This window comes from Schistocerca gregaria, chromosome 3 (genome assembly GCF_023897955.1).
Source record: "Schistocerca gregaria isolate iqSchGreg1 chromosome 3, iqSchGreg1.2, whole genome shotgun sequence".
NCBI lineage: Eukaryota > Metazoa > Arthropoda > Insecta > Orthoptera > Acrididae > Schistocerca > Schistocerca gregaria.
The window spans coordinates 271,961,058-271,988,372 of NC_064922.1; the positions used below are offsets into that span (position 1 = coordinate 271,961,058).

The window sequence follows — 27,315 nt, forward strand, 5'->3', positions numbered from 1 at the left end:
AAGAGCTATTTTGATGGAGGACAGAACACTCTGACCATACATGTCCACATTTGCAAACATATGGAGCAATTACATCAGGAAGATACATGCTGGAGTATGGTAAGAGCAAAACTTACACATAACAGCAATGAAAAATTAAAGAGGTTCTTTACTATTCACAAAGGTATTCTGTTCCATAGGAACCCTTCCGAACTAGAATAGTGACGCATGTGTTTGCACAATGGCAATTGTGTTTGCCAGAGGAATATGTGGATGATTTTATCTTATACACACACACTACTTGGGGCCATTATGGCACTGCAAAATGCACTGATAAAATAGCTAAATATTGTTATTTCCCCAATCTTAGACAAAGAGTACTACAGGTGGTATAAAAGTGTATTGTTTGCCAGAAAGCAAAACATTCTAACAGGTCCAAACAGATAGAACTACATCCGATTGTGGCTAAGAAACCTCTAGCAAAGGCATCGTTAGATGTGGCTGGACCCTATCACAGAGGTAAAGGGGGGAGTAAAATATATAGTAGGCCTGTATGATATTTTCACTAAACAAGTAAAACTGTATGCTGTACAGAAAGTTACAGCCAGTTCAGTTATAAGACAAATGAAAGAGGATTATTTTGCAAGAATAGGAAAACCAGAAGTTATGTAAACAATAATGACTCGTATTTTGTGGTATGTAAATGTAAAGAGTTTGTAGATTCCAACCGAGTCAAATACATTTTAGTATCCAAATTTCATCCCAAAGTATTCCCCATAGAAAAGGTGACTAAGGAATGCAACAGGCCTGTGAGGACCTATATACCTCGTAAACATACCAAGTGGATTGAATATGTCACTCCTTTTTTTACAAGTTGTTTACAACCTTCCCCTTTCATCAACTGGATGTACACCAAATGAGCTGAGGTTCAATTACAAACAAGTAGGCGAATAGAAAAAATCTTTGCCCAAGAAAATGATACAAAAATTATACTGGATGATAAAATACGACAAGCAGTAATCAACCTTGAAACCTGGGCTAAATATAGGAAAGGAATTTACGACAGAAAACTGAAATGTACGACACAGTTTTACTTAGGACAAAAGATGTTACTTAGAACACATCTCAAACCCACAAAAATTGGAAAACTGAACCATAAGTGGCAATTACTATGGACCAGACCATGCATAATTACCAAAATCCCCAACCCAGGAGCATAAGACTGGCACACATGAACGAGGGTGAAGACAAGAGATTTACCCACACAAAAACTCGAAAACGTCTATATACTGAAGAAAGACTGTATACACTCTAAGTTGTCTATATGAATAATAATATTAGATTTAGGGTGCTGGAAAATCACATTCCAGAATTTATGTTGTTACTTGATAGGGAAAATTTTTGTTTATATTTTTTCTTATATGTCAAATGTGTAAATGACACAGTGAGTGGATGTAACAAGGAAGAATTTTACTTTTATTTGTCTAGATATGATGATAATTTAAACTTCACGTAGCCCAGTTGTAAATGAATAAATGGACTTGTGAAATGCACGGTAGCGTGCAATGCACTGCACAACTTGCCACAATGTTAGTGATAACAGAGCGACGCAGCACATGCACATTGGGGAAAAAGCGTGTCGGTGCCAGACACACACAGCTGAAAGTGTTGGAGCACCCAAAACAAACAAACCCTATGAGCTACAGCCTGCACCAGCATTTTTAAAGCCTGATGCCTACAAAGGGAAATAGAAAATTAATGGAAAGTCTATACTACAACTACGACTATCTACACAATACACACAAAGAGAGATAAGCTAAGACTACTAAACTATGAAATATTTACTAAAGGTACACTACTATGTACATTATGTCTATATAGTTACAAATTTCAGTATTGAATGTACACACACTAACTATAATTGAGGGAACAGAAAACTGTTGCTACAGGTAAACAAGTGAGTACCCAAGTGGCAAACTGAATAAGAGATTGCACCATGCTTATAATACAGTTTATCTTTTAGATTTACAAGGTAAGTAGAGACGCACACATGACATTAAATGAGTCTGTGATAGCAGGACTGCACACTGAAGTAAGTGAATACATGGTTGAATATATGAAAGAGGTATTAGTGACCATCGAACCACTGTACACTTATCTATGAAGATTTAGTTTTAAATTAGTATTAAGTTTTTTCTTCCAGGCAATGCTGCATCTACACGTCCTAAAGTGAAGAAAGATAAATGTTTGTCAAGTGTCAGGTACCATATAAAGATAAGAAAGACCACACCACAAGTAAATATAGTTGTAAGTTTATGACATGTATGAATGTGATAATGTGAAAATATCTGTGGAAGAATGTCACGTATCATGATGCTGAACTAAGGTGGAGCACTACTAAATAATCTAGGGATCAAAACGTAACTACTGTGAGCGTCAACTACTCATGAAAGTGCCCTACACTTGATTTGCATAGAAATTTTTATACATGTTTGCCACTTACATAAACACTATTTTACACTCATTGTACATAACATATAGTATTGATGATACAACTCTGTATACCTCAGCATATAAAATGGTTGTCCTTTATATAAAGAACATAACAAGTAAATATGCACTTCAAACAGTGAATACGTATTTGATACGATTGGTATTGTCAAGTTTGTGTTATGTTTATAAACAACAAACTATTTTGCTCTGGGAATCACAATTAAGTCTAGAAACGAGATGTAACGGAGCACATAAATGCCTTTCTGTGAAATTTCCTCAACCCTGTAGAATGTAGATCTTTCCTGGAGAATGTAAGAGAGGCAAGGCCATGCGTAATTATTTAAGCTGTGTGTAGAATCTGTTGTAGCAACTATTGTTTACTTCTTTAATTCTTTGAAATTGCTAAATATGCTCCAACAAGAAGTCACTGTGAATTGGAATGAAATGTATGTCAACTTTATGACATAAAAGAAAAACAAATTTATTATTGTAAGAATGTTATGTAAAGAATGTAAAATTAAAAAAGAGCAAGAAGTGTACTCATATAATTGGTACTGAACAATGTAATGAAATTATAATTTAACAAAATGTACTGAGCAAAATGACAATCAGATTGTAATGTATATACGTAACAATAATGACATGTTATGTGTATATTATGTGGAAAGGACACTACAGAAATTTTGTGTAGTGCAACAGTATGAAAGACAATTTCAAAAAAAAAAAAAAAGTGCAAAAACATACAAAACATGCCTGCAAAGTGTTAAGTGTGTGTGAGTGTGAGATATGTGGGTGTGTGCGTGATGAACTAAAAATGACAATACTTTGTGTGACATGAATTTTCTGTGCTCGACAATGTCGTAAAAAACATGAATTTCTGCACTCAACAATGTCGTAAATACATGAATTTTCTGTGCTCGACAATGTCATAGAAGCGGCAAGAAACATATCTTGTCAGCGAATGTCAGATGTACGGCTGTTGGCCAACTGAATAAGTGCGAGCAACGAGGTCAGGCTGCTGATATGGAAACCAGTTGTCACTGCATCGAAAATTTCACAAAGGCTCACGCCGCTGAACAAGAGCTTCACAAATTTGTGCAGCTAAAGCTACGTGAAGGCATGACATGGGCCTTCTCACTTTATATTAAACATGTGAAAGTGAGCAGGGACGGTAAAGGATGTCAAGTAGCGTGTGCATGCTTCACAAGCTAAACATTGGCCAGATACTGACTGACAATAATGAGACTATGTGGTTACAGCAAGCACTTTGTTATGAAGGGAAACTTATGTATGTATGTGTTAAAGGAGCTGACATGCCTACATAAATTGGTAACCATATGGGATAACTCCAATGGCTAAAAATATAAAGGATATGCCCACAACGGACAGAGTTATCAACCCATAAAAAGAGAAATAAGCTCAGACATTGTGGAGCTCCATATGACGTCAGTGCAGAGTGGCTGACAATCGTAATGTATCTTTTTTTTTTTCTTTTCTCTTAGAAACAAAACAAGTAGAGATATGCTGGAACTGAAGAATTTTTATATATTCACTGGTTTGTCTCAATAAGTGATAGCGGGTGGACGTATTAACATTTCTGCTGAATTAATATTGTTAAAAAATGTGTATTCCAATTGTTCATTAAAAAGTGTTATAGAAAGTTATCAGGTCAGCAAAGTTTATTCGCCCAGTCATATTCTGTTCATTATTCCGTGAAGTGCCGAGAACCTGCATCAGGAGGACCAAACCCAACAAGAAGAACTTGCGTAAGCAGAGGAGGGGCGATCCGGTACCAGTACAGTCATACCAATCTCTATGCACAATAGTGGTACCAAGAAAAGTGTGTATGTAAATTTATGAATTTTAATCTAATAATGTATTGAATATTGAAGGTGTGTTGATATTAATGCCAGCTAAAGTTCACTCAAGATATGAGTACTTTCGAATTCTTTCAAAATTTCTTTGTTTAATTATTTAAGCAGCAAGTTTTAATCAGTTTCCATTACATATTATATTTTGTGCATCCCCCCTCCCCCAAATCTCCTACTCCACTCAGCAACTATTCAACATACAGCCACAGACAGATTTTTGTAATTTTGGCATGATGATCTTTGAAACTTCCCTATGGCAAACAAATGCTTCACAATGGGAGAATGATATCAGTTCATCACATCCACCAGTTCACAAGTTCACTGATGTGTATCATTGTGGATTAATGCATTAAAAAGATCTTCATCAAATCCTAAAAGTCTTCCTGAATGTGGACAGTCACTAATGTCAAAACAATCCTCCTTAAAATGAGAAAATCATTTTCTTGCCCTGCTCTGCCCACCAATATAATCATCACACATGGTGTAAATGTTTCTGGCTGCATCTGCTGCTGTCATTCCTCTAATGAACTGAAACAGAAACGTAAAAAATGTTCCAATTTCTCCACTTGAAACTTCCATTTTCTAGCATCCACTGCTCCATTCACTATCTCCAATTGTCAAAATGGCAACATGTAACTCAAATAGCCACAGTGAACTATAAATAAAAAATGACAAACAATAAATAGACCCATGGCATCCAGAAGCACCCAGAATACCAACAAGCCAAAAAAAGGCAGTGAACTTATGCACCATCTAATATTGTAGAAAATTTGTAAAAGGATTTGCATATGTGGTGAGACTACTTACACAGCTATTAAAGAAAGGCATAAAGTTAGAGTGGACAAGGGAATGCCAGGATGCATTCAAGGAATTGTCAAGAGCTTTAAAAATGAGTCCAGTGTCAATTTAACCAAGCTACAGGAAAAGAGTCTGTGCTTTCATGTCATACTTCCAATCAGGCACTGCGGTGTGTTTTGTGTCAGGCAGTAAGCGGCAAACAACATCCTGTAGCATACAATTCTCAACAGTGGAATAGAGAGGAGAGGAACTACTCCATGATGCAAAAAGAAATGCTCAGTTTGATATATGGGGTTATGTGTTTATGGTGTTTTATTTAGTGTCTTATTTAGACTTTCTGTGTGGCATTATATGATGGCTTTAGCAAAAATCAAAAACATTTAGGTCTCAGTATTACAGGTAGTAATTACACACACTCACAATAATGCTTGTCAAAATACTGTAGTGCCAACTTCTGCCACTGAATGTATCAGTATGACCAAATGTAGCGAGGGAAACACCAAATGTAGTGGGTGGGTGCCAGAAGGTGCCGAGAACTTTCCAAATGATTTAATTTTTTTTAGCTGCAATGCCCCCATTCACCTCAGTTTGCATCACTGGGTCCCGCCATGCTGAGGAAGCAACCCAGCGGCCTGTGCAATGCAATGCTGTGGCCTGCCGAGTTTCAATGATTTCAGGATGGTTGCCCCAGCAGCCGACTCAGCGGTCACCATCCTCGTTGTCTCAGCGCTGCTCCATTAGGATCTGTACGCCATTCCCACTGCTGCTTCTTCCTTGCTGGTGTAGCTGAGATCGACAGCAGCAAGCACCTGCGATCCAGCGTCCGAATCTGCAGCCCTCGCCTCGGGATGTCTCTGGTGTGTGTCAGGAGCTGAGGCAACTGTCCGCAGTAGAAAGCCGAAGAGTGGCCCACCGCTGCCTGGCTGTGGACCCTGCATTGGGTTCAGAGGGTCGAACCAGCCTCATTTGTTGCTGCATGTAGCCACTGGTGTGACACGTCTCGCCGTCCAGGAGAGCTGCCACACTTGAATGAATCTCGTTAGAAATCCGCACCTATTTATACTAATCTGTGTGCCTCCATTATTCTAATGCGTTGCTCCGAGTCACATGCACACAACACTAAGGTGGCCAGTGGCCTCCTTTTGCCTGTGAATTGCACCATGAAAACTGCAGTGTGTGTCCTCTCTGGGAGTTCTACGCCCCTCTAGCCACTGTTTACCTTCGCAACTGCTGGTATGTGTAACTCACTGCAACCCGGCCAGCACCTGGCTGTAACTTGTGCACCAAATATCGCACAAAACTAACTTTCTCTATCCTAAATGGTGGTGCCGCTACGTTATTCCCCTCTTTGGAAATACCCGGTCCCCGGGTCAACCCTTAACTAGCTCTTAACTTGTTTGAGTCGGCATCTATGGCATATTTCCCTACTATTAGAAAACTTAAATGTGGTCTAGTGCCCCTTAAAACCATGACATGAAACAAAATGTAAAAATTCCTTACTGGACGACCACAGCTCGATCAACCCCTTACCTACTCGTCTCACACCCTCGGTATCCAATCCACTGGGACTTGGACTACCTTTGGTTCCCTCTTGGAATTAGCTCTCTGCCTGATCAGAAAGAAAACAACACATAACAAAGTTAAGGCTGCAATGACACTTGGCACATAGGTGCTCAAAATGAGCATTACTTGCCATTGCCTTTGCCTATACTGAGCGACATGTTGCACAAGCTGTTCAGCTGATATGCGCCCCTCTTACTCTAAAATGAGTTGGTTTACAGATCTCAACAGACTTGGCTCCAGAGATTGATTTAACGAGGTCAGATTCTGCCTTGGCAAAAACTCTAAAGTGGCTTTTGGCCAGTACAGCTGTGGCTGCGTAACATTCAATTGTGTGACTTCTGAAATTGATGGTGGCAGGTGGAAGATTGGCCCTATTATGTTACACTTAGTTCCATTGAGTAAAATTCCGCTCTCCTCAAGTTCTATACATTTCGCTTCTGCAAATACTCCCCACTCAAAACAACTTGCTGCTACTACTACCAAATGCTCGTAGGCGGACAAGATCCAATGCATCCCGAGCCATTGCAAGCTCAATTTTGGCTCCATGATGTCCCTTGAACAGTCTATTTCTTTCCCCCTAGCTAAAAATAACTGCACCATGCACGTGTCCCATATTTGTTGCTTCACAGATTTTCCTCCAACATTCGCTATTTTTTATCCAAACCCAACATTGATTGTGTGACTACTTTCATTCTTAAATTTACATTATATGAACTGGTGCAATAAACACGACTTTCCTGATGCAGCACTGCCTATAACTAAAACTTTGGACAGGAAATTGTACGACTCTGACATTGTTCCACACCTATTTGTCATGGCTTTGCCGCAAAATTTACTCTGATTCATCTATTCCTCCAGATCTGTGTCTGATTTCCCCTCCAACAACACTCCACATACTTCAGACACTACACTTTCCTTTTCAGTGGCCTGAGGATGGGGATCACCATCACCCTTCCTCCTTCTTCAAAAAGACTGCTGCCCCAGCAGGCTCAAGATACTCGAAAACCCATATACAAAACTACAATGCAAACCCAATGATAAATAACAAGTAAACAAAAAAAAAAAAAAAAAAACTACAAATACTCTACTGCTGTCTGGATCGCAAAGCATACGGTACTTCATGCTGTACTCTATCTTCTTGGTCTTCTCTGTGCTGAAATCTCTCTTCACTCTCCCTTTCTTGCTCTTTCCTTTCTGTGACACACCTGGAATCACATCTGGGCAACCCTTAGATGGTTGTAACCGCCCAATGTGTACTATCGTTATTCTAGTTGGCAGCTGAAGCTTAACATTAACAGGACACATGGTTTCAACAACTTGGTATGGCCCTTGATACCTCATGAGGAACTTCTTCGTTTTCCCTTTTTGCGTGTAGAGGCTGGACAGCATTACCCATTGCCCTACACTATACTGCAGTAAACTTCCTTTCCGCTTCACTGCATCTTCTTGCCTTTCCTAAGCCTTTGTATTCACCTTTGGTAGCCATTTCCAAACTTCCCGAATTGTCCTTGCAAACTGACCTACAGATTCATTGGTCCTTCCTTTCTGTAGCTTCACCAAATCAAATGGTGATGGCAATTTTTGCCCGTACACTACCTCAAACATAAGAGAGCTGATATTTCACCTGTCAGCTGCTGTTATAGGAGAGACCATGTTGAGCATTACACAGCCACAGCTGTATTGGCCAGATAAGCCACCAGAGATGCTCCCTATGCAAAGTTTCACTTATTTGACATTAGACTCTGACCTAATCCTTTCCTTGAATTGGCTAAGACGTACAAGAGGGATGAATTCTGATGGAGTGGATGCTTCAACAAATGCAGAAATACTGGGAGGACATATGTTCATGACCATTAGTGTCACAGCAACAGATACAATTTTGGTCTGACTCTGTTTTGTGCAGCCTTCATCACCTTAGGCAGATGGCCGCTAATCAGTGTAACTCTCTGGTGTATCACATACCACTACACTGGTTAATTATTTGCATGTAAAGTAGAAGAGTGGAGTTCAGAAATTTTGAGATAAAAGTGAATTTAGTAATAAGGAATGTATATTCTAGTATTAAGAACACATAAAATTCAGGGGGCATGGCATGGGGCCCTGAGTTGATTGTTGGAATGAGCTCGGTTGGTTGCTCAAATGGAGAAGAGCCTCTTTTTTTTGTTGGGGGAGGGGGCATTGTTAAGGCATATTATTTTGGCAGTTAGTTATGAGAGTAGAAGTTCATTGTAATAGTGTATCGAATGCTTAATGAGTATGGATGGACAAGAATATGTACAGCCTCCAAACCTTACGGTTCAAGTTACATAGTGTTAAGACGGAAACTGTAACTCATGTATGTTGTGGCTGCGTATGTGGAGCTTTTTGTTGCAGAGTATTCATGGATAGAGACACACAGACTGGGTCTTCACAAAGGGTGTAGGGCAGTAGTGGTGCCACTATTTTTTGGGTGCTACTGTGGAAATAACTGGTCTGCTATGGCTGTCTTGTAAGTTATTGACAGCTGACGGCTATAAGTATGCCAATTTCATCAACAGGTCTATTTAGCCACCGCAAAGCAGGCCAGACGGTGCCTGGCAATCCTGGTGACATAGCAGATGTACAGGACAGCTGTGTGATGGGGCAGAGAAGTTTCTACATTGTTGAGGCACAGAGGTGTTAACTCATACAGGGCTGGAAGCATTGCAACAGCAAAGCACACATGTAATTAACCAGTATAAATACTCACCAATGTTACTAGAGATAGGAGCACTCTGGCAGCACCCACCATAATGCGCGGGTCATGTCAGTCACCATTGGTTATGAGTCATCAAGCAGTTGATACTCGTCTGGAATGGCATCTCCACCAGACTAGTTCCCAGTAGTAACTCCAACACCTGTGGACTTAGTGCTGTGCAACAAATGAGCCACTTCCTGCAGCAGCTGATCTTGTGCCTTGGAGAGCAGTGGCTTACACCCAGGGTGGTGCGGCAGCCAACAGATCAACACTGTAGTGAATGCCCCAGCACCTACCATCATTGCCCGCTGGAGTGAGTTCGTCTTCCAAATCATGACGGTACCTTAGGTAACTGAATTACATGTAACAACCATTGACATTCCCTACAGTGGCTTACATAATGAATAACAGATGAGTAGAAATCTGGCCAATGTACCTGATTTTGATTCTGTCAAGTGTCATCAGTAATTCAAGATTGCCTGATCTCAATGTGTCATGAAAGTATTTTGGTATGGCTGGTCTAACTGAGTTGGGATGAAGAGCAGCTATTTTCATCCCACTGAGACATAATTCGTTTATATAGTTTTTAATCTGAATTCTCTTTTGACATCTTCCTCTGGTCTTCAGTAATCTAGAAATTTCCCTTTATCAGTTGCAACATTCATTAACATAGCAATGACTAGAAAATAGTCTGGATGCATAAGTAATCACACTTTCAACATTTTTATTTATTTACATCTTCTCGGATTTGCATTAGAACTGCACCTGCCCCATAACCACAAGCATCAGTGTGTAGTTTGGTCTCAGCACTATCATCAAAAACTGGCAGCACTGAGGGAGATGTCAGTGCTTCCTAAAGTGCGCACAGAAAGATCTTCACTCTAGGAAAGTTTGTTATTTCCCTACACAGCAATATCTTGTTCTCTCACATGATGAACATACCACCAGTCCAACTATGCCAATAGTATCTCTGTATTAAATTTATTTATAAAAGGAATCAATATGAAACCAGAAATCAAAAATTGATCACCTCAAACCTAACGTTAAAGTTCTTAACTGTCCCCTTCTGGATGACTAGAACTCTTTCACTCTAGTCCAAAGATATTTGGATAATCAAGATATTTCAATGAAGATCATTATAGCATCCAGACTAAACAATTTTAGTGGTCCATTACCACTGAAATTGTCTAAGATGACCATAATAAATGACATGATCTTTGACCATGAGGCTCACATTAACAATAAAACTTTGGCACAGTTTTTAAGACAAAATTTGGTGGTAATATGCATGGTTATCATAAATGGAACCATTTTCAAAAATTTGTATGTATTCCACTACAAATCCAAAATGAATCCAGTATGAATCCAAAATGAACAAGATTTACACCAATAAAAAGAGGAAGCTTCAAAGTTTTTGGCAGACAGTGGCGGGCAGAGTTCACGCAGCAGTTCAGACATCATTTCACTGGCTGATACGAGTGAGATGGTGACTATGGAGCACAAGGTTTTCTGTGTTCTTGAGTTTGCAAAATGTGAGTCACAAATTGCAGTGCAGCAGGCATTTCATACCAAACTCGGTACTCAACCACCAACTCGCAAAAGCATAAGCTGTTGGTTTAAGCAATTTAAACAGACTGGGAGTGTATGAAAAGGAAAAAGCACAGGCCAACTGTGTGTGTCAGAGGATGACGTCTGACGGATTCAAGAAATTTTTGTGTGCAGTCCCAATAAGTCTACCAATAGAGCCAGTTGAGAACTTGGAATACCCCAAGCAACTGTATGGAAAGTCCTGAGACAGCATTTGCTGTACAGGCCCTACTGATTACAGTTTTTGCAGGCTCTCAACCCAAATGCAAAAAGAAGTGTCTCACATTTTGCGGTTACATGCCAGCAAAGATGGAGGATGCCGCATTTCTAGAGTGTGTAATTTTTAGCGATGAGCGACATTCCACCTTAGTGGAAAAGTCAACAGATACAATGTTCGCATATGGGGTTTGGAAAATCTACAATCACTATTGCAACACAAAAGGGACTCACTGATGATCATTATGTTCTGTGCATTTATGCTCCATTTTTCTTTGCGGAAAGAACTGTAATGGGAATCACGTTCCTAGACTTGTTGGAACAATGACTGTTCCCTCAAATTATGGAAGATTCCCAGGGCATCATTTTCCAACAGGATGGAGTTCTGCACATTGACACTGTGATGTATGAGGCTTTTTGAATGACTCCCTTCCTCAGTGCTGGATTGGTTGCAGGGGACATGAGGACCTGGCTCTGCACTTCTGGCCACTGAGATCTCCTACTCTCACACCTTATGACTGTTTCTTATGGGGTTATGTGAAGGAAGCTGTTTGTATCCCACCTCTACCAACCACTCTAAATGATCTGTGGAACCAAATCACTGCTTCTGTGCACTCTGCAGCAGCAAGCTTTTGCGTGTGTGGGGCAAGTTTGGCTATCACGTCGATGTTTGCCGTGCAGCCAACGATGGTCACATTAAACATTTATAAGATTTATCACATTTCTAATTATTAAATAATCATTAAAAACTAATTAATTACAAATCATTAAATTTACTAAATTGATATCAAGCATTATGAAAAAAACTTTGAAACTTCCTCTTTTCATTGGAACAAATCTTGTTCATTTTTGATTTGTACTTGAATAAATACAAAGTTTTGAAAATGGGTCTACCATATAGAATAACCCTGTATATCTATGCTGGTAGCTCCAAAACCAATGACTCTCTCAGAAGCATGTAGTGCATACCATGTTTGCAGAAGTCTGGGCTGCTCAAATTGCCAACAGAGACAAGTATCATAACCACAGAATGTGTTGCATATTAGAAGTACTCCATTTCTGCTTGCAGATGTCAGCAACTCTACATTTCCTACTCAGTGACTCTTTATCTGCTCTAATAGTACTTAAAAATTTTTGTTCGGCTGAAAATCTCATTGTATACAGGATTATCGAAGTGCTGGAACTGACACATGAAAAAGGCCATTCCATTAATTTTACTGGATGAAATCACATTGTGGTATCATTCGCAATGAAGCTATTGAATGCTTCGACAGGAAGTTGCTGTGACAGACCATAGCACATAGATTGCAGTCCTAAGCAAAGATTATTGAAATGTCTTATGCAGATGCACGACAGGAGACTGACAGTGGGAATGGGACAAAACAACAAGACACAAAGGCAAGAAGTATGTAACAATTCATCCATTGGACCACTATTCCAAGAAATCTCAAGCAAATTCAGTGTGTAGGCACCTCGCCTCTCTAACAGCCAGACTCATATTAAACTGTGGATGTTTCTGTAAACATCTTCACAGGCTACATATCATAGGTCCACAAGATGGGTATTACGACTGAGTTATGAAGTTATACATAAGGATGGTGAGAAACATGGGATTGTTTAAGCAGAAAGTTAGTGGTAATACAGGTGCTAGATCACAACTTTGCACAGTGCCAGCAGTGCAGTGTGCTTATGCTGGCTGCAAGCTGCATATAATACAGCCACAATTCACTGTATGTGACAGCCCATTATAGCTTGCGATCATGCGTCATAGTTCCATCTAAGCTGAAGGAAGAAATTCTGAAGGAAGCATATTATTACATGCTTTCTGGGCATGGAGACTGTAAAACAAAAGTTAGGAGAATAGTGGAATACTATTGGCGGGAGATGATGAAGAAGGATATGGACTAGTACACTTCTCTTGTGGAAAAGAAGAGGACACAGATCACCTTTTTTTGGGTGCCCCAGACAACATGAAAGTACTACAATTCTTTTCAAGAACTTGTGAAGCTTGGTCATCCATTGATAAGCTGCATGATGGCTTTGTTAGCAACACAGGTTCACAGAATTTTCTGCATGAAGTACAGATTCACTGTGCTGCAGGTATTCTTGTTTAAGATCAACATATTACTGACAAAGGCCAGCACAAAAGTGTGTCACAAAGTTTGATTTTACAGTGGTTATCTGATAGTCTCTCTAGAATGTGTCTGTGTGTGTGCAAACAAACAACAAATACTGTTACACAAATTTTCTATCAAAACCTTTATGTTTTGTGTAAATATAAGCTCACTGTATGCTATAAACTGGAGGCCAATAATTTCAGTTTTTTAAAAAAATGTACTGGAAGTTGGAAAATCTGTTACATCTCTTACTTTTTCTGTATCATGAAAAAGTATTTGTTAACAAAAATTTTATATGGGCAGCACGTTGTCTGTCACGTGGTTGGAGAACTGAGCACATCAAATGGCACAACTCATCTAGATCAACAGGTGCTACGAAGGCACCTTCTCTCAGTCAATCTTAGTCTGCCAGGAACCAATCTGCATAAGTATAAATGAGAAATACTTCACTCCCTTCAGAAAGTTCAACGTTTAATCAGTTTGAGGCAATGTACAGCTAAGAATGGTGTAGAGTGGAACTGACAGCCAAATAAGGCGAGACTAGCTGTTTCCTAGTTCTAATGTGGAAAAGTTCAATTAGCTAAGCATGCAGCCACAAACAAACAATGATAAATCAAAACCTGCCCTGCTGTATATTGTCTAATGTCCTAAGTAAAAGAGTCAAGACCAGGTCAGTTGAAGAAAAGTGGAAAATCATCAAGAAGGAAAATAATGTTTTGCCTTCAGATCAAAATTGGGAAGGACAGAGTAGTGAAAGAATTTTCCTATCTTTGAAGAAATATTACATAGGGTTTTCAAAGCAAAGGAGAAACGAGAAGTAGATTAGCACAGGAAAAGAAATCTTTCTTTGATAAAAGAACTGTACTGGAGTCAGAATAAAGAAGAAGTTCTTGAAAGTATATATCTGGAATACAACATTATAAGAAATTGAAACATGGAAGTCCAGAAAAAAAAATAAAAGCATTTGAAATGTGGTGCTACTGAAGAACATTAACATGTAAGTCAACAGATTAAGCACAAAACGAAGAAGTACTATAAAGAGTAGGCCAGGAACGATGTCTACTGAAGACCTTTCCCGATCTATGGAGTGATTTGTGGGATAAATGCTACACGATCAACGACTAAGCCTGAGTATAACTCACACCACAGCACTGTGATCAAAGGACCTTGCCCGAGTATATATCAGACTGCAATTTTCACAATATGCGAGTCACCTATTGTTCGAAAACTGAACTAGTTTCATAAGGACACAATATATGGACATCTGGCAACCTGTCCCTTGACAGGTGCTGCCTTCCATAGTCAGTTTCTAGAATTACTTTGAAAGGCTTAGTAGAGAATCTAAGGCTGCTGTTGGGACTGACTGAGCTAATGTGTGCTCATGTTGTCATAAGTTTTGTGTGCACACTCATTAGGTTTTGTAATCTGCTATAATTCTGCTACAAGTATGTCACATTTGTTGAGTGGGTAAGAAATTTTGCAACCTCAAGGGGAAGAATTCAATGACTCTGGATTGGCTGGAACAACACCCATGAGTCTGAAGAAAATTCATATTCAGATAAGCTGCCACCTTTCAAAATTTTATGCCACTAATATCACTGCTGCAGATATTACTTCTGTAATTACAGCTTTTTCTGTTTTACATGTCTCAATTTTGTGTTTTTAAAGGTGAATCTTATGATCCAACATTGGTTTCCAATATTTGTTTGGAAAAATCAAGATAATTTACTGGCAAAATGAGCAGGAAAGAAACAAGCTGGTATTGCCTGCATTACAACTTACCCCTCTGCATACCACAACGCTTCATATTTTGCCATACAAAACCAAAGTACATGTGAAATTGCTCAAATATGACAGTAATATTTTAAATAATGTAATAAATGACTGGTTTTATCGGCCCAAAATTTTCCTAAATGGCTGGCCCTCAAAGTGTTAACTTGGCATCGTACGGAGGAGTAGGAGGATAAAATGGTACAGGTAGACAAAAACTACAATATAGAAAACAGATTAAATAAGTTGTTGGGTGTAGCAGTTATTCTATATAGAAATATTATCACAAGCTAGGAAAATATAGAGGATAGCTTGAAACCAATTAAGAAACTGGACGAAAATAAGATTTTCAATTAAACTTTAACTGAGAAAAGAGGACTTTGCATTTCTTCTTGTGTAGCATTCCAATTTGGAGACAAAGTCTTTGTTCAATAGGTAACAATTATTGTCCTCTCAGTAACATGGGTACTGATTCTAACAGAGTCTCAGATGTACACAACCTGTTCAGCACCAGATATGCTGGCAGGGCATAAACTGACTAATATCGATTTATTGTTACAATATGTAAATACCAGTTCTTCATAGGTTGTACTCACTCTACACACATGTATGAAGCTTATCTCATGTCACCTGCTGGGGACACATTTTCTGTCTATTGTATCACAACATTGTTGCCACTGGCACTCATATTTTTGTTGCTTATGCAATCACAGGTAACATCAAATTTGATTATTTTTATTCTTAGTAATATGTTATGTCGCTAGTTATATGTCTAATTTATAATCTACATCTACATCTACATCTACATCCGTACTCCGCAAGCCACCTGACGGTGTGTGGCGGAGGGTACCCTGAGTACCTCTATCGGTTCTCCCTTCTATTCCAGTCTCGTATTGTACGTGGAAAGAAGGATTGTCGGTATGCTTCTGTGTGGGCTCTAATCTCTCTGATTTTATCCTCATGGTCTCTTCGCGACATATACGTAGGAGGGAGCAATATACTGCTTGACTCTTCGGTGAAGGTATTTTCTCGAAACTTTAACAAAAGCCCGTACCGAGCTACTGAGCGTCTCTCCTGCAGAGTCTTCCACTGGAGTTTATCTATCATCTCCGTAACGCTTTCGCAATTACTAAATGATCCTGTAACGAAGCGCGCTGCTCTCCGTTGGATCTTCTCTATCTCTTCTATCAACCCTACCTGGTGCGGATCCCACACTGCTGAGCAGTATTCAATAATATTGTCAGAGTTGATTCTGTTGTGTTTTTCCCCATTTTCATGTGGAGTCAGCAAATGCCATGGCCAACTAAAATTTGTTTGGTACTGTTCCTAAAATAGTCACTATTATACCTGCAATGCCAAAGAAAGACCCTAAGAAAATGAACTTCAGGTTTTCGCACAGCCATTGTTCTTTGATTCTCAACAACCATCTTCTTTTTTCTTTTTTCAGTTGTAAAATCTTTGAAGAAAAAGAAAATCTACATTTAATTAGCTCATAGCATTATTAGCACTCCTATGCCTAGCTGTTTTCACATGGTCTTTAATACAACTGTTTCCCCATTTTTTCCCATTTCTACAGGATGAGATAAAAAACATGAGATAAAATTATGTGAAACATGCAGACAATTACTTCACACATAAAAAAACACTAAAGGCATTGCTCGTGTTGTGTTGCTAAACAACTAACTGAAAAGTGTGACTCAGCCATTAGCCAAGTCTCCACAACGACATCAGCACTTCCTGCAAGGTCATCTGAGAGAGGAATACCAATAACAGAATGTTTAAAAATGTGATGTTGACCTTATATAGTTCTAAGATTTTAAAAAAATCCTTGTCATTCATAAAATTCTCAAACTCTGGGCATTTTTGCACCCAGGACGTTACGCTTGATAGCACTAAAAAACTAGGACTGACTGGGCTAATCACAGATGTATGCAAAGGCTAATAATAATCATCTTTATTACTTTTACTCAGTACTGAACTGTGTATCTTATTTACTTTTAGTCAAGAATTCAAGTAAAGATTAGACAGGCACTTAAGGTACTTCTTTACATTATGTTTGAATCCAGAGATATTCTCTCATGAATTTGATATTAACAGCTAGAGAATTTAAAATTTTAATACAAACGTTTTTCATCCCTTTTGTCTAGTGAAAGATGGATTAACTCATGGTTGAGATCATCTTTTCATCAGGTGTTATGACTACGTTACACAGTTATATAGATCAAAACGAATCAGAAAAAATATATATTGTGAAATAGTGTTTATAATTTCAAGCTGTCTTGAAAAGCTACAGCATGATGTTCTTGGATTTACATCGCACGACTTTCACTGCTTTTTCTGTCCCATGAAAATTTTTTTTGAAACTGACATGTTGCAACACAAAATTACACCATATTACATTAGAGAATGGAAACAGGCTGGTTAAGGGACATTAATACCACCAACATGAGAGATAATTCTTAGTGTAAAGGTTGCTGAAGACATTTTTTTATTGTATGTAGAATGCAAAGTTCCCAATTTGTTTTACTATCTACATAACCACATGAAAAGTTTCAAGAGTGTGTTTCCTTATGTCTAATGCTAATTTATTTGTCTGGAGCTAAATGAAACTAGTTTTATTTATGTTTACTGTGAGTGATTTGGCAGTGTACCACATAATATCTTTTTTGAGTACCTCATTAATATACCATTCTAAGTCAGTAGGCACATTATCCACTAAAATATGTCTATCAACAGTAAATAAGTTAAACTTGAGTTGCACCTTTCATTTTTTGAAAAAGGTATCTCTCTCATTTAATCTGTTGTGTTCACTATGTTACAATGTCACTGCACTTATTGCTGCTTTGTATTACTGGTTAGAAAGTGTGTATATTAACATACTGGCTGTCTCAAGAATTACAATGAACATGGAAACCAAGCAAAAAATATATTATTTGGTGACAAGTATTTGAAGAACCTTAAAGACGATCTAGAATGTCAGTGGCAGTTTATGGGACAGCCACAGGAAAGTGTGAGTTGTTAAAATTGCTGGCAAAATGCAGTGTTACATCGGATGAACAAATGTCAAATGTACCAGCATTCCCAATGTATTTCCTGTCATGAGTCAGCACTGATACATCTGACCTGCAGACGAAGCTCTTTGAACAAAAGGATGTACAGTAAGGAAAAATGTTCCAAGCTCGTTATGCAGTGATCAGTTAATTTTGAAGCATGTGCTCGTGCCTACTTAAAAAATTTCTCAGGGAGTGAGAAAAAAGATTTATTTGAAGCTTAATTTACAGGTTGTTGAAGGGATTGCAATTTCATAATTATGTGAATATGATGGGAAAAAAATGTTTATACTTCCACATCAACCACATTCCATTATACAACAAACTCCTCACGATACAATGCAGAATTTAATCCAGGTACACTAATCCTCCTGCACAAGCTTTCAAAGATTCCTGAAACACACTAATGTATTCAACAAACTATGAAAACAATCAAGGGAATTTTAATAAAATCTACAACGTTCAAATGAACAGATCCCTGTATCCTTGCTGACTGTGTTAGGTAATTACAATGTGAAATTTTTTAAATAACCAGCCACAACAAATTCATAGGCCATGTTCAAGAAGCTCATCAAAGTAAAGGAGCCCTAATAAGGAAAAATATGTAGAGTGAACCATAACCAGAATGAATGGAAATTCAGCAATGCTGTGGACAATATCTGCTAGAACACAGCCCTCATATCCACCATCTGACTGTGGATGAAAAAAATCATCCTTTCACTGTCAAGAAGGATCAACAATCAGATTTATGGACCACAAAAACACAGAAAAAAGCAAACAAAGTTGCACCATCTGAAAAAATACAGCAGTGAAAATGTGCAAAAATCTACATATCACAAAAAATCTACAGGTGCAAAATGAAATTTTAGCAAATATTGGCACAGCTTGCCCACTGGTAAACCTGGATGTCTATGAATTACTGAGATCTTTGGAATATTGAAAATATTAAATGGAGTCCAGATTGAGCTAACGGGAAAAAAATGACAGTGGCCAAATATTGCAGAACAACCAAAAATCTTCTATTAATAGTTGTTAACTCACAGAAAACACCCAATTCCTTTGCATAACTAATTCAATGCCTTCAACTTGAACATCAGTGGAAATAAGTGACTGATTTCAAACTTGATCAATCAAAATATCTTTAAAGAAGCTGAGAAGAAAATGTCACAATGTCAAGAACACCTTTTCTGGTCTGGCTTATGCATGTGAAAAGCCTACAAAGCAGCCCTGAAATTGAATACAGGAACCACAGCAAAAATTGCCAAGCCCAAGCCAGTACCACTTGCCATTATGAACAATGTTAAAGATGAATCTGAAAGACTGATCAAGGAAGCTACCTGGCAGCCAGTAAAGAACAGTCAATAGTCTACACTAACTGTGGCTGTCCAAAGCCGAATGGATAAATAATAATCTGTGGAGTCTTCAGAAGACTGTAAGCCCACAGCAAAAAACAGCTCAGTATCTGATTTCAATTCCAGAGGAGGTGTTCCAGGAAACCATAAATGGCTGATGTTATATAAAAATAGATTTATAGGCTGGATATCTCCACTTGGAACTGGATGAAGTATACAAGAAAATTATGGTCATCAGTGCTCCACTTGGACCTCTGAACAGCAGAGACAAATATGTGGCACAGGCAAATACCTCTGCAATATACCAGTGATTTGTATCACAAGCAACACACCTGAATGTACCAGTTACTTGTATGATATAATGGTCACAGGTACAAATATAGATGAATGTATGAGGAATTTAGACATGTTTTTCACACACCTTGCCTCTGATGAAATAAGAAGAAATGTTAATTGTTTAGAAATAGAATACTTGAGCTGTATCATTGACGGAGTTGATATCCAAAGATCAGAAACTAGTACCAAACCAATAAAAAAGCTGCTTCATCCAAAGAATAACCAGGAACTAGAGTTTTTCATTGGAAAAGTAAACTACCATAACAAATTTATCAAAGCATTTGCTGAAGTCACTGAACTACAGAATCATGTTTGATAGAAAAAACATGTAGTTCAAATAGACTAAGCATCAAGAAGCACCATCTCCGAAGTTGAAGAAGGAAACTATGAAGGACATGAAACTGATGTGCACTTTGGCCCAACACAAGCTGTGGTATCAACTACAGATGAATCGTCATATGGAACTGGAGCATTATTGTCTTATAAGTATCCAGAAGGATCAGAAAAACCTACTGCCTTTGCTTCCAAGACTTTAAATGAACATCATGCCAGATACAGCCAAAGTGAAAAGGAAGCATTACCCATAATTTACAAGGTCAAGAAATTTCACGAGTACCTGTGTGGAAGAAGGTCTGAACTAATCTAAGATGACAAGCTCCATTTTTAACATTCTACCCAAGCAAACAGCTGTCAGTGATGAAAGTTCACAGACTACAAACATGGGGAGTCACAATGTGGGATATAACTATGAAATTCAGTACAAACCCAGAGAGAAAAATGGCAATGCAGATACCTTACTGACAGCGACTGCTGGTCCACATGGAAAATTCAACGTATCTGAAGAATCTTGCATGTAAATTTATGAAAATTGGATGTACATGTGGCATATTTGGTCAGGAGATCCCTTGTGGGCAGTTTGCTCACCTGGTGCAAGTCTTTATTTGATGCCTGATCAGTGACTTGCACATTGATAATGATGAGGAAAAGACCTGAAAGTACTGAGTGGAGAAAATCTCCGAGCTGACTGGGAACTGAGTCCATGGTTCCATGATCCAAGAGTAAGCAGTGCTAACCACAAGACCGCGAGCAACTGATGTAAACTGATGAAGAAATAAATGAAGAAGTCAATTCATATTCAGTTGTCAGCAGAAAAATCTAAGAAGCCATAAGCAAAGATGCAGCACTAAAAACTATTCTGTATTACGTGAAAAATGGATCACCAAACTATTTGGTGGAGAACAACAAATTCTTGCAGCCGGTTCACCAAAAGGTCTGCTACACTATATGATCAAAATATCCGGACACTTGGCTGAAATGACTTACAAGTTCGTGGCACCCTCCATCAGTAATGCTGGAATTCATTATGATGTTGTCCCAACCTTAGTCTTGATGACAGCTTCCACTCTTGCAGGCATACGTTCAATCAGGTGCTGGAAGGTTTCCTGGGGAATGGCAGCCCATTCTTCATGGAGTGCTGCACTGAGGAGAGGTATCAATGTTGGTTGGTGAGGTCTGGCATGAAGTCGGCGCTCCAAAACATCCCAAAGATGTTCTATAGGATTCAGATCAGGATTCTGAGCAGGCCAGTCCATTACAGGGATGTTATTGTCATGTAACCACTCCGCAACAGGCCGCGGATTATGAACAGGGGCTTGATCATGTTGAAAGGTGCAACTGCCATCCCCAAATTGCTCTTCAACAATGGGAAGCAATAAGGTGCTTAAAACATCAATGTAGGCCTGTGCTGTGATAATGCCAAGCAAAATAACAAGGGGTGCAAGCACCCTTCATGAAAAACACAACCACACCATAACACCACCACTTCCGAATTTTACTGTTAACACTACGCACGCTAACAGATTACGTTCACTGGCCATTCACCAAAACCACATCCTGCCATTGGATCACTACATTGTGTACCATGATTCGTCACTCCACACAACATTTTTCCACTGTTCAATCATCCAATGTTTACATTCCTTACACCAAGCGAGGCATGCTTTGGCATTTACTGGCATGATTTGTGACTTATGAGCAGCCACTTGACAAAGAAATCCAAGTTTTCTCACCTCCCGCCTAACTGTCAAAGTACTTGCAGTGGATGCTGATGCAGTTTGGAATTCCTGTGTGATGCTCTGGATAGATGTCTGCCTATTACACATTACGACCCTCTTCAGCTGTCGGCGGTCTCTCTTTCAGTCAACAGACGAGGTCAATCTGTACGCTTTTGCGCTGCATGTGTCCCTTTATATTTACATTTCACTATCACATTGGAAACAGTGGGCCTAGGAATGTTTAGGAGTGTGAAAATCTTGCATACAGATGTATGATACAAGTGACACCAATCACATGATCATGTTCCAAGTCCATGAGTTACGCGGAGCGTCCTGTTCTGCTCTCTCATGAGGTCTAATGCTACTGAAGTTGCTGATATGGAGCACCTGGCAGTAGGTGGAAACACAATGCACCTAATATGAAAAACTTATGTTTTTGGGGACGTCCAGATACTTTTGATCACATAGTGTATCAGCACCTGTCACGCCTTGTTACTTCTGCAGACAGGTTTCACAAGGGTCATTATACCCAAATTGTGCCAAAATAAAATTTTGTAGAAACTTCATAATGGACACAGGGCCCTCATCAGAATGAAACAAATTCAAATGATATTGGTGATAGCCAAAAACAGACAAATGCATCACAGAAAGGGGTTTCACAATGTGAAACTTGTTAACCAAACCAAATGGCAAAACCAAATCCAAGAAGCATTTTCAAAACTGAACCTAAGCAACAGACCCTCGACAAATGACTCACACTGACTGTTCTGGGGATTTTGGAAAGTATCCTGGTTCACGTGTGTGCAGACATACTCATAGTTCTATATTTTGGGTTCCCCCTCTCTGAGGATCATCAGGCGCATTTTCTCAATGGCCGGCCGGAGTGGACGTGCGGTTCTAGGTGCTACAGTCTGGAGCTGTGCTACCTCTACGGTCGCAGGTTTGAATTCTGCTTCGGGCATGGATGTGTGTGATGTCCTTAGGTTAGTTAGGTTTAATTAGTTCTAAGTTCTAGGCAACTGATGACCTCAGAAATTAAGTCTCATAGTGCTCAGAGACATTTGAACCATTTTTCTCAATGTCTCGGGAGATATTTGCAATTCTATTTTCAATGTGCAGCTGAAGTCAGTTCAAACAAATAATCCTCATCATGTCTTCAACATGTGATGCTCGGTGTCATTAAAAAGCATTGGTTTGTTTCCTATTACAAACAAAATTATTTTTAAAGCAAAATTGTACATGCCCATTTGATAAAGTGGTCCCACATTAGTCTGTTGTGACACTCATTTCACTGATGTGCATTAAAAGTAACAGTATAACATAAAGAATAACCAGTACTCCTGCAATGACTGAGGAGCGCTGCTGCTGCTGCAGGGCAGTATTGCTCAGTGTGGGCCAGGGTGGTGGTGTCATCACTGGAGCTTTCCAACAACAATGGGCATTTCATGAAAGACATGATAAGAAGTATTTGTTTGGGCTGACTCCAGATACTCGCTGTAAAAAAGAAATTGCAAATATCTGCTGAAATGGCATAGAAAACACATGTGATAACTCTTAGGAGTGACATACAGCATATTTGACATAATGTCAACAACTACAGAAACCACAACAAAGGGACTTTAGAAAACTTTTTGCGGTAGCACAACTACCCAAGAACACAGTTTCAGACAGTGGGAAGCAGAAATGGAGTAGAATACCTGACTACAGCTCTGTTTCACTCTTCTTCAAGTGGAACAGCAGAAAGATTTGTCACAGCTTTCAAAGAATCCAAGAAAATGGCTAACTGGGGAGGAGAAAACAAGTAAGATGCCCAACAGAAAATGCTGGTAACTTAGTGTACAATTCCAAATTCAATAACAGGAAAGCACCTTCTGAACTATTTCATTGACATCAGTCAAGGTTCATACTGCTAGTGATCCTTCCATTAGAAGAAGAGGCAAAGTCAAAGAAGAGTTCAAAGTTTCAAATTGGTGAGTAAGTGTGTACCAACTATTTCTCAAACAAATTGACAAATTGTGGATCACTACAGAACATTTGCAATGTACTCAAACAAGTGGAAAATATGCTGTACATCATGAAACTGCCTTATGGAACTTCAAAAGGCATCAATGCCACATCAGAAAATGTGGCGTCCTGAAGAACAGTGGACAACACAGAACTGAAGATGAATGGCACTTATATCGACTGTCTCCTGGACCAGCAGTTGAGCAAGATGAAAATGGATATCAGAACAATAATAGGGGGCTGAACCAGAGAATACACAGATTAAAGGGGTAAACAGCAAAGCTTTGAGGGTGTATGTAAGACTATGGCAATGGAAATATGTATGTGTACTATATTTGGGGGAAGCCCCCATCTACCAAGGGCTTTGTGAGACCCTCAGCATGCTGAGAAAGGCGATTCTCATCACTGCAGATATGTGATCCACAGGTGTCCAGCCCATATAGGGGTGATGTTTCGCTGTAGAAGACATAAAAGCTGTAAAATACAGGTATAGTTTATGGTTAGTGGGTTTGAGATAGACAGATGTATGAATGGAGCTATTAGAGAAGTGGAAGAAAGTCCAGGAAAATAAATGCTGGGCAGAGAATGACCGTGTGAAAAGAATAGGAGAGGGGTTGAGGCTGTGGAAAAACAAGGGTACGATGTCTTGGCCCTGGGTCAAGATCATTCAGATATTACCACTGAACCTGCATCAGACAAGAGTTTTGGGGTTTTGGAAGGCTAGGGAGGTTTCCTCTAGATGGCAAAAAACAGATAGTCACAGCCCGTTCCAAATGGACATCCTTTGCTGTACCACAGACTAGATTATAGGTGATTCCGTCAAGGGGAAATAATTATGGGTAAGAATGTAAGTGGTTATCCTTATAGGAAGGAGGTTAACATTTGGAGTCAACCAGACATTGAGAAAGATTGTGTTCAATAGCAGTAAGGACATGGGTGTGGGGGATGCTGGTGTGTAAGTAGGCAGCATCAATAGTGATGAGTTGGGATACAGGTGGTACTGGGGTGGGGATGCTTGAGAGCTGTTAAAGGAAGATACAAATTATTTCCTTCATTAACAAGTGTTGCTATCTCATTACCACCTGCATCCCTACTTGTCACTGTTGTTGCCACAAAGACCTCCTAAACTAGCAGTAGAATATAAACCCAGAGGCAAGCGAAGTGTCAGAAGATTGAGGAACAGATGGTGAGACTGGAACAAACACTAGGCCTAACCCTGGAGTGGGGGGAGGAGGAGGAGGAGGAGGAGGAGGAGGAGGAGGAGGAGAAACATGAAAACATTTGGGTTGAAATGGTTCAGCTGGAGATAGATTATGATTAATGAATAATAATAATAATAATAATAATAATAATAATGACGACGATGATGATGACAGAGTACAGTTATTCTCCTTACCTGATAGAGAGCAATGTCCAAACAGGAATCTTCAGTAGTATCACTCCAGTTGTCAAATGTAGTTTTTTTCTGTGTGCTGCTTCTTTCTTGCCTTATGACACTTTTTGGAGAATCAGAATCCATGTCCTGCTGAAGTTTCAAGTATGTTGATTATTAATATCAACCCATGTTCATCGTAATCCACTATATTAATACTTTACAATAAAAAAATATCGCTCCACAAATATAGTAATTTATTATATCATAAACACAAGGAACAATAATAAAATAACAGCTGTAAAGAAATTATGGTAAAACAGGTGTATATTGTGATAGTACTCAATATTTTGTTCTTATGTCAGTATCTTTTGTGTCTGCTCTTCAACCTGTTGGTGAGAACTCAGTTTTTCTCAAATAACTTTTATTTTTGTTATAGAGACAGGCAGTCATGTTTTACTCACAAGATCTACAATAAATTATTCCATTATATGACCTACTGTCATTGACATCAAAACCTACTAATCATAGTACAACATGTTCTGTTGTGTTTGGAATTTGGAGACAATGAATGAGGAATTTAATTAATTTTAAACTTGTCTGTCCCATGTTTCAAGTTAAATTCCCCCTCAAATGATCAAAGTCGACCCAAGAATAAGTGAGAAAAAGTAACAGGTAACATCTGAGATTAAAATACTATGGGGAATAAAAGACATATAGGAATCGAGTAAGAGGAATATTGATTATTCGCACATCACATGCAAAGAAAAGACAAAAGCATAGATTTTCCACATAGTTTTATAATATTACTCAATAAAATGAAAAGTATGTGGGACAGGGGTGTTTCAGTTTATTGTAACTTTGGTAATGGGACTGGTAGGAATAATCTAAATCTGTTTTCCTCACAATGGGCAAAAATGATAGAGATTCAAAATATTAGTTTCCTATACAATAAATTGAGTTACCAAAATAGTCACACAACACTCTTTCAAAAATTTTGTTGTAATAAGGTTAAAAAATAACCAAACTCTTAAAAGCAAATTTAAACTTTTCTGCCCATATTAAAATGATCAAGATTTTAAAACAAAACATTCTATAAACTAAGAAAAATGTAGCTGTGACAGAACTTCGGAATGAACACTTAATTACAGCTTGTCCTGATGTCCATACCAGATGTTGTTGTGGTCTTCAGTCCTGAGACTGGTTTGATGCAGCTCTCCATGCTACTCTATCCTGTGCGAGCTTCTTCATCTCCCAGTACCTACTGCAAACTACATCCTTCTGAATCTGCTTAGTGTATTCATCTCTTGCTCTCCCTCTATGATTTTTACCCTACACGCAGCCCTCCAATACTAAATTGGCAATCCCTTGATGCCTCAGAACATGTCCCACCAACCGATCCCTTCTTCGAGTCAAAGTGTGCCGCAAATTTCTCTTCTCCCTAATTCTATTTAATACCTACTCATTAGTTATGTGATCTACCCATCTAATCTTCAGCATTCTTCTGTAGCACAACAATTGGAAAGCTTCTCTTCTCTTCTTGTCCAAACTATTTATCATCCATGTTTCACTTCCATACATGGCTACACTCCATACAAATACTTTCACAAACCACTTCCTGACACTTAAATCTACACTCCATATTAACAAATTTCTCTTCTTCAGAAACTCTTTCCTTGCCACTGCCAGTCTACATTTTATATCCGTTCTACTTCGACCATCATCAGTTATTTTGCTTCCCAAATAGCAAAACTCATTTACTACTTAAAGTGTCTAATTTCCTAATCTAATACCCTCAGTATCACCTGACTTAATATGACTGCATTCCATTATCCTCGTTTTGCTTTTGTTGATGTTCATCTTATATCCTCCTTTCAAGAAACTGCCCATTCCGTTCAGCTCCTCTTCCAAGTCCTTTGCTGTCTGTGACAGAATTACAATGTCATCGGCAAACCTCAAAGTTTTTATTTCTTCTCCATGGATTTTAATTCCTACTCCAAATTTTTCTTTTGTTTCCTTTACTGCTTGCTCAATATA

At 38.8% G+C, this 27,315-nt stretch overlaps 1 protein-coding gene across 5 annotated transcripts in view; it reads right to left on the minus strand.

The window, feature by feature from the left end:
- LOC126354661 (myosin-11-like) overlaps nt 1-27,315 on the minus strand; it is a 273,554-nt gene that overhangs the window by 30,626 nt on the left and 215,613 nt on the right. For 3 of the 5 annotated variants that reach the window (XM_050004437.1, XM_050004441.1, XM_050004440.1), the window contains one exon: nt 25,303-25,431. In XM_050004437.1, coding sequence (XP_049860394.1) covers nt 25,303-25,431 — 129 coding nt within the window. The remainder of the gene's footprint in view (nt 1-25,302; nt 25,432-27,315) is intronic. The other 2 variants (XM_050004439.1, XM_050004438.1) reach the window with 1 other exon arrangement.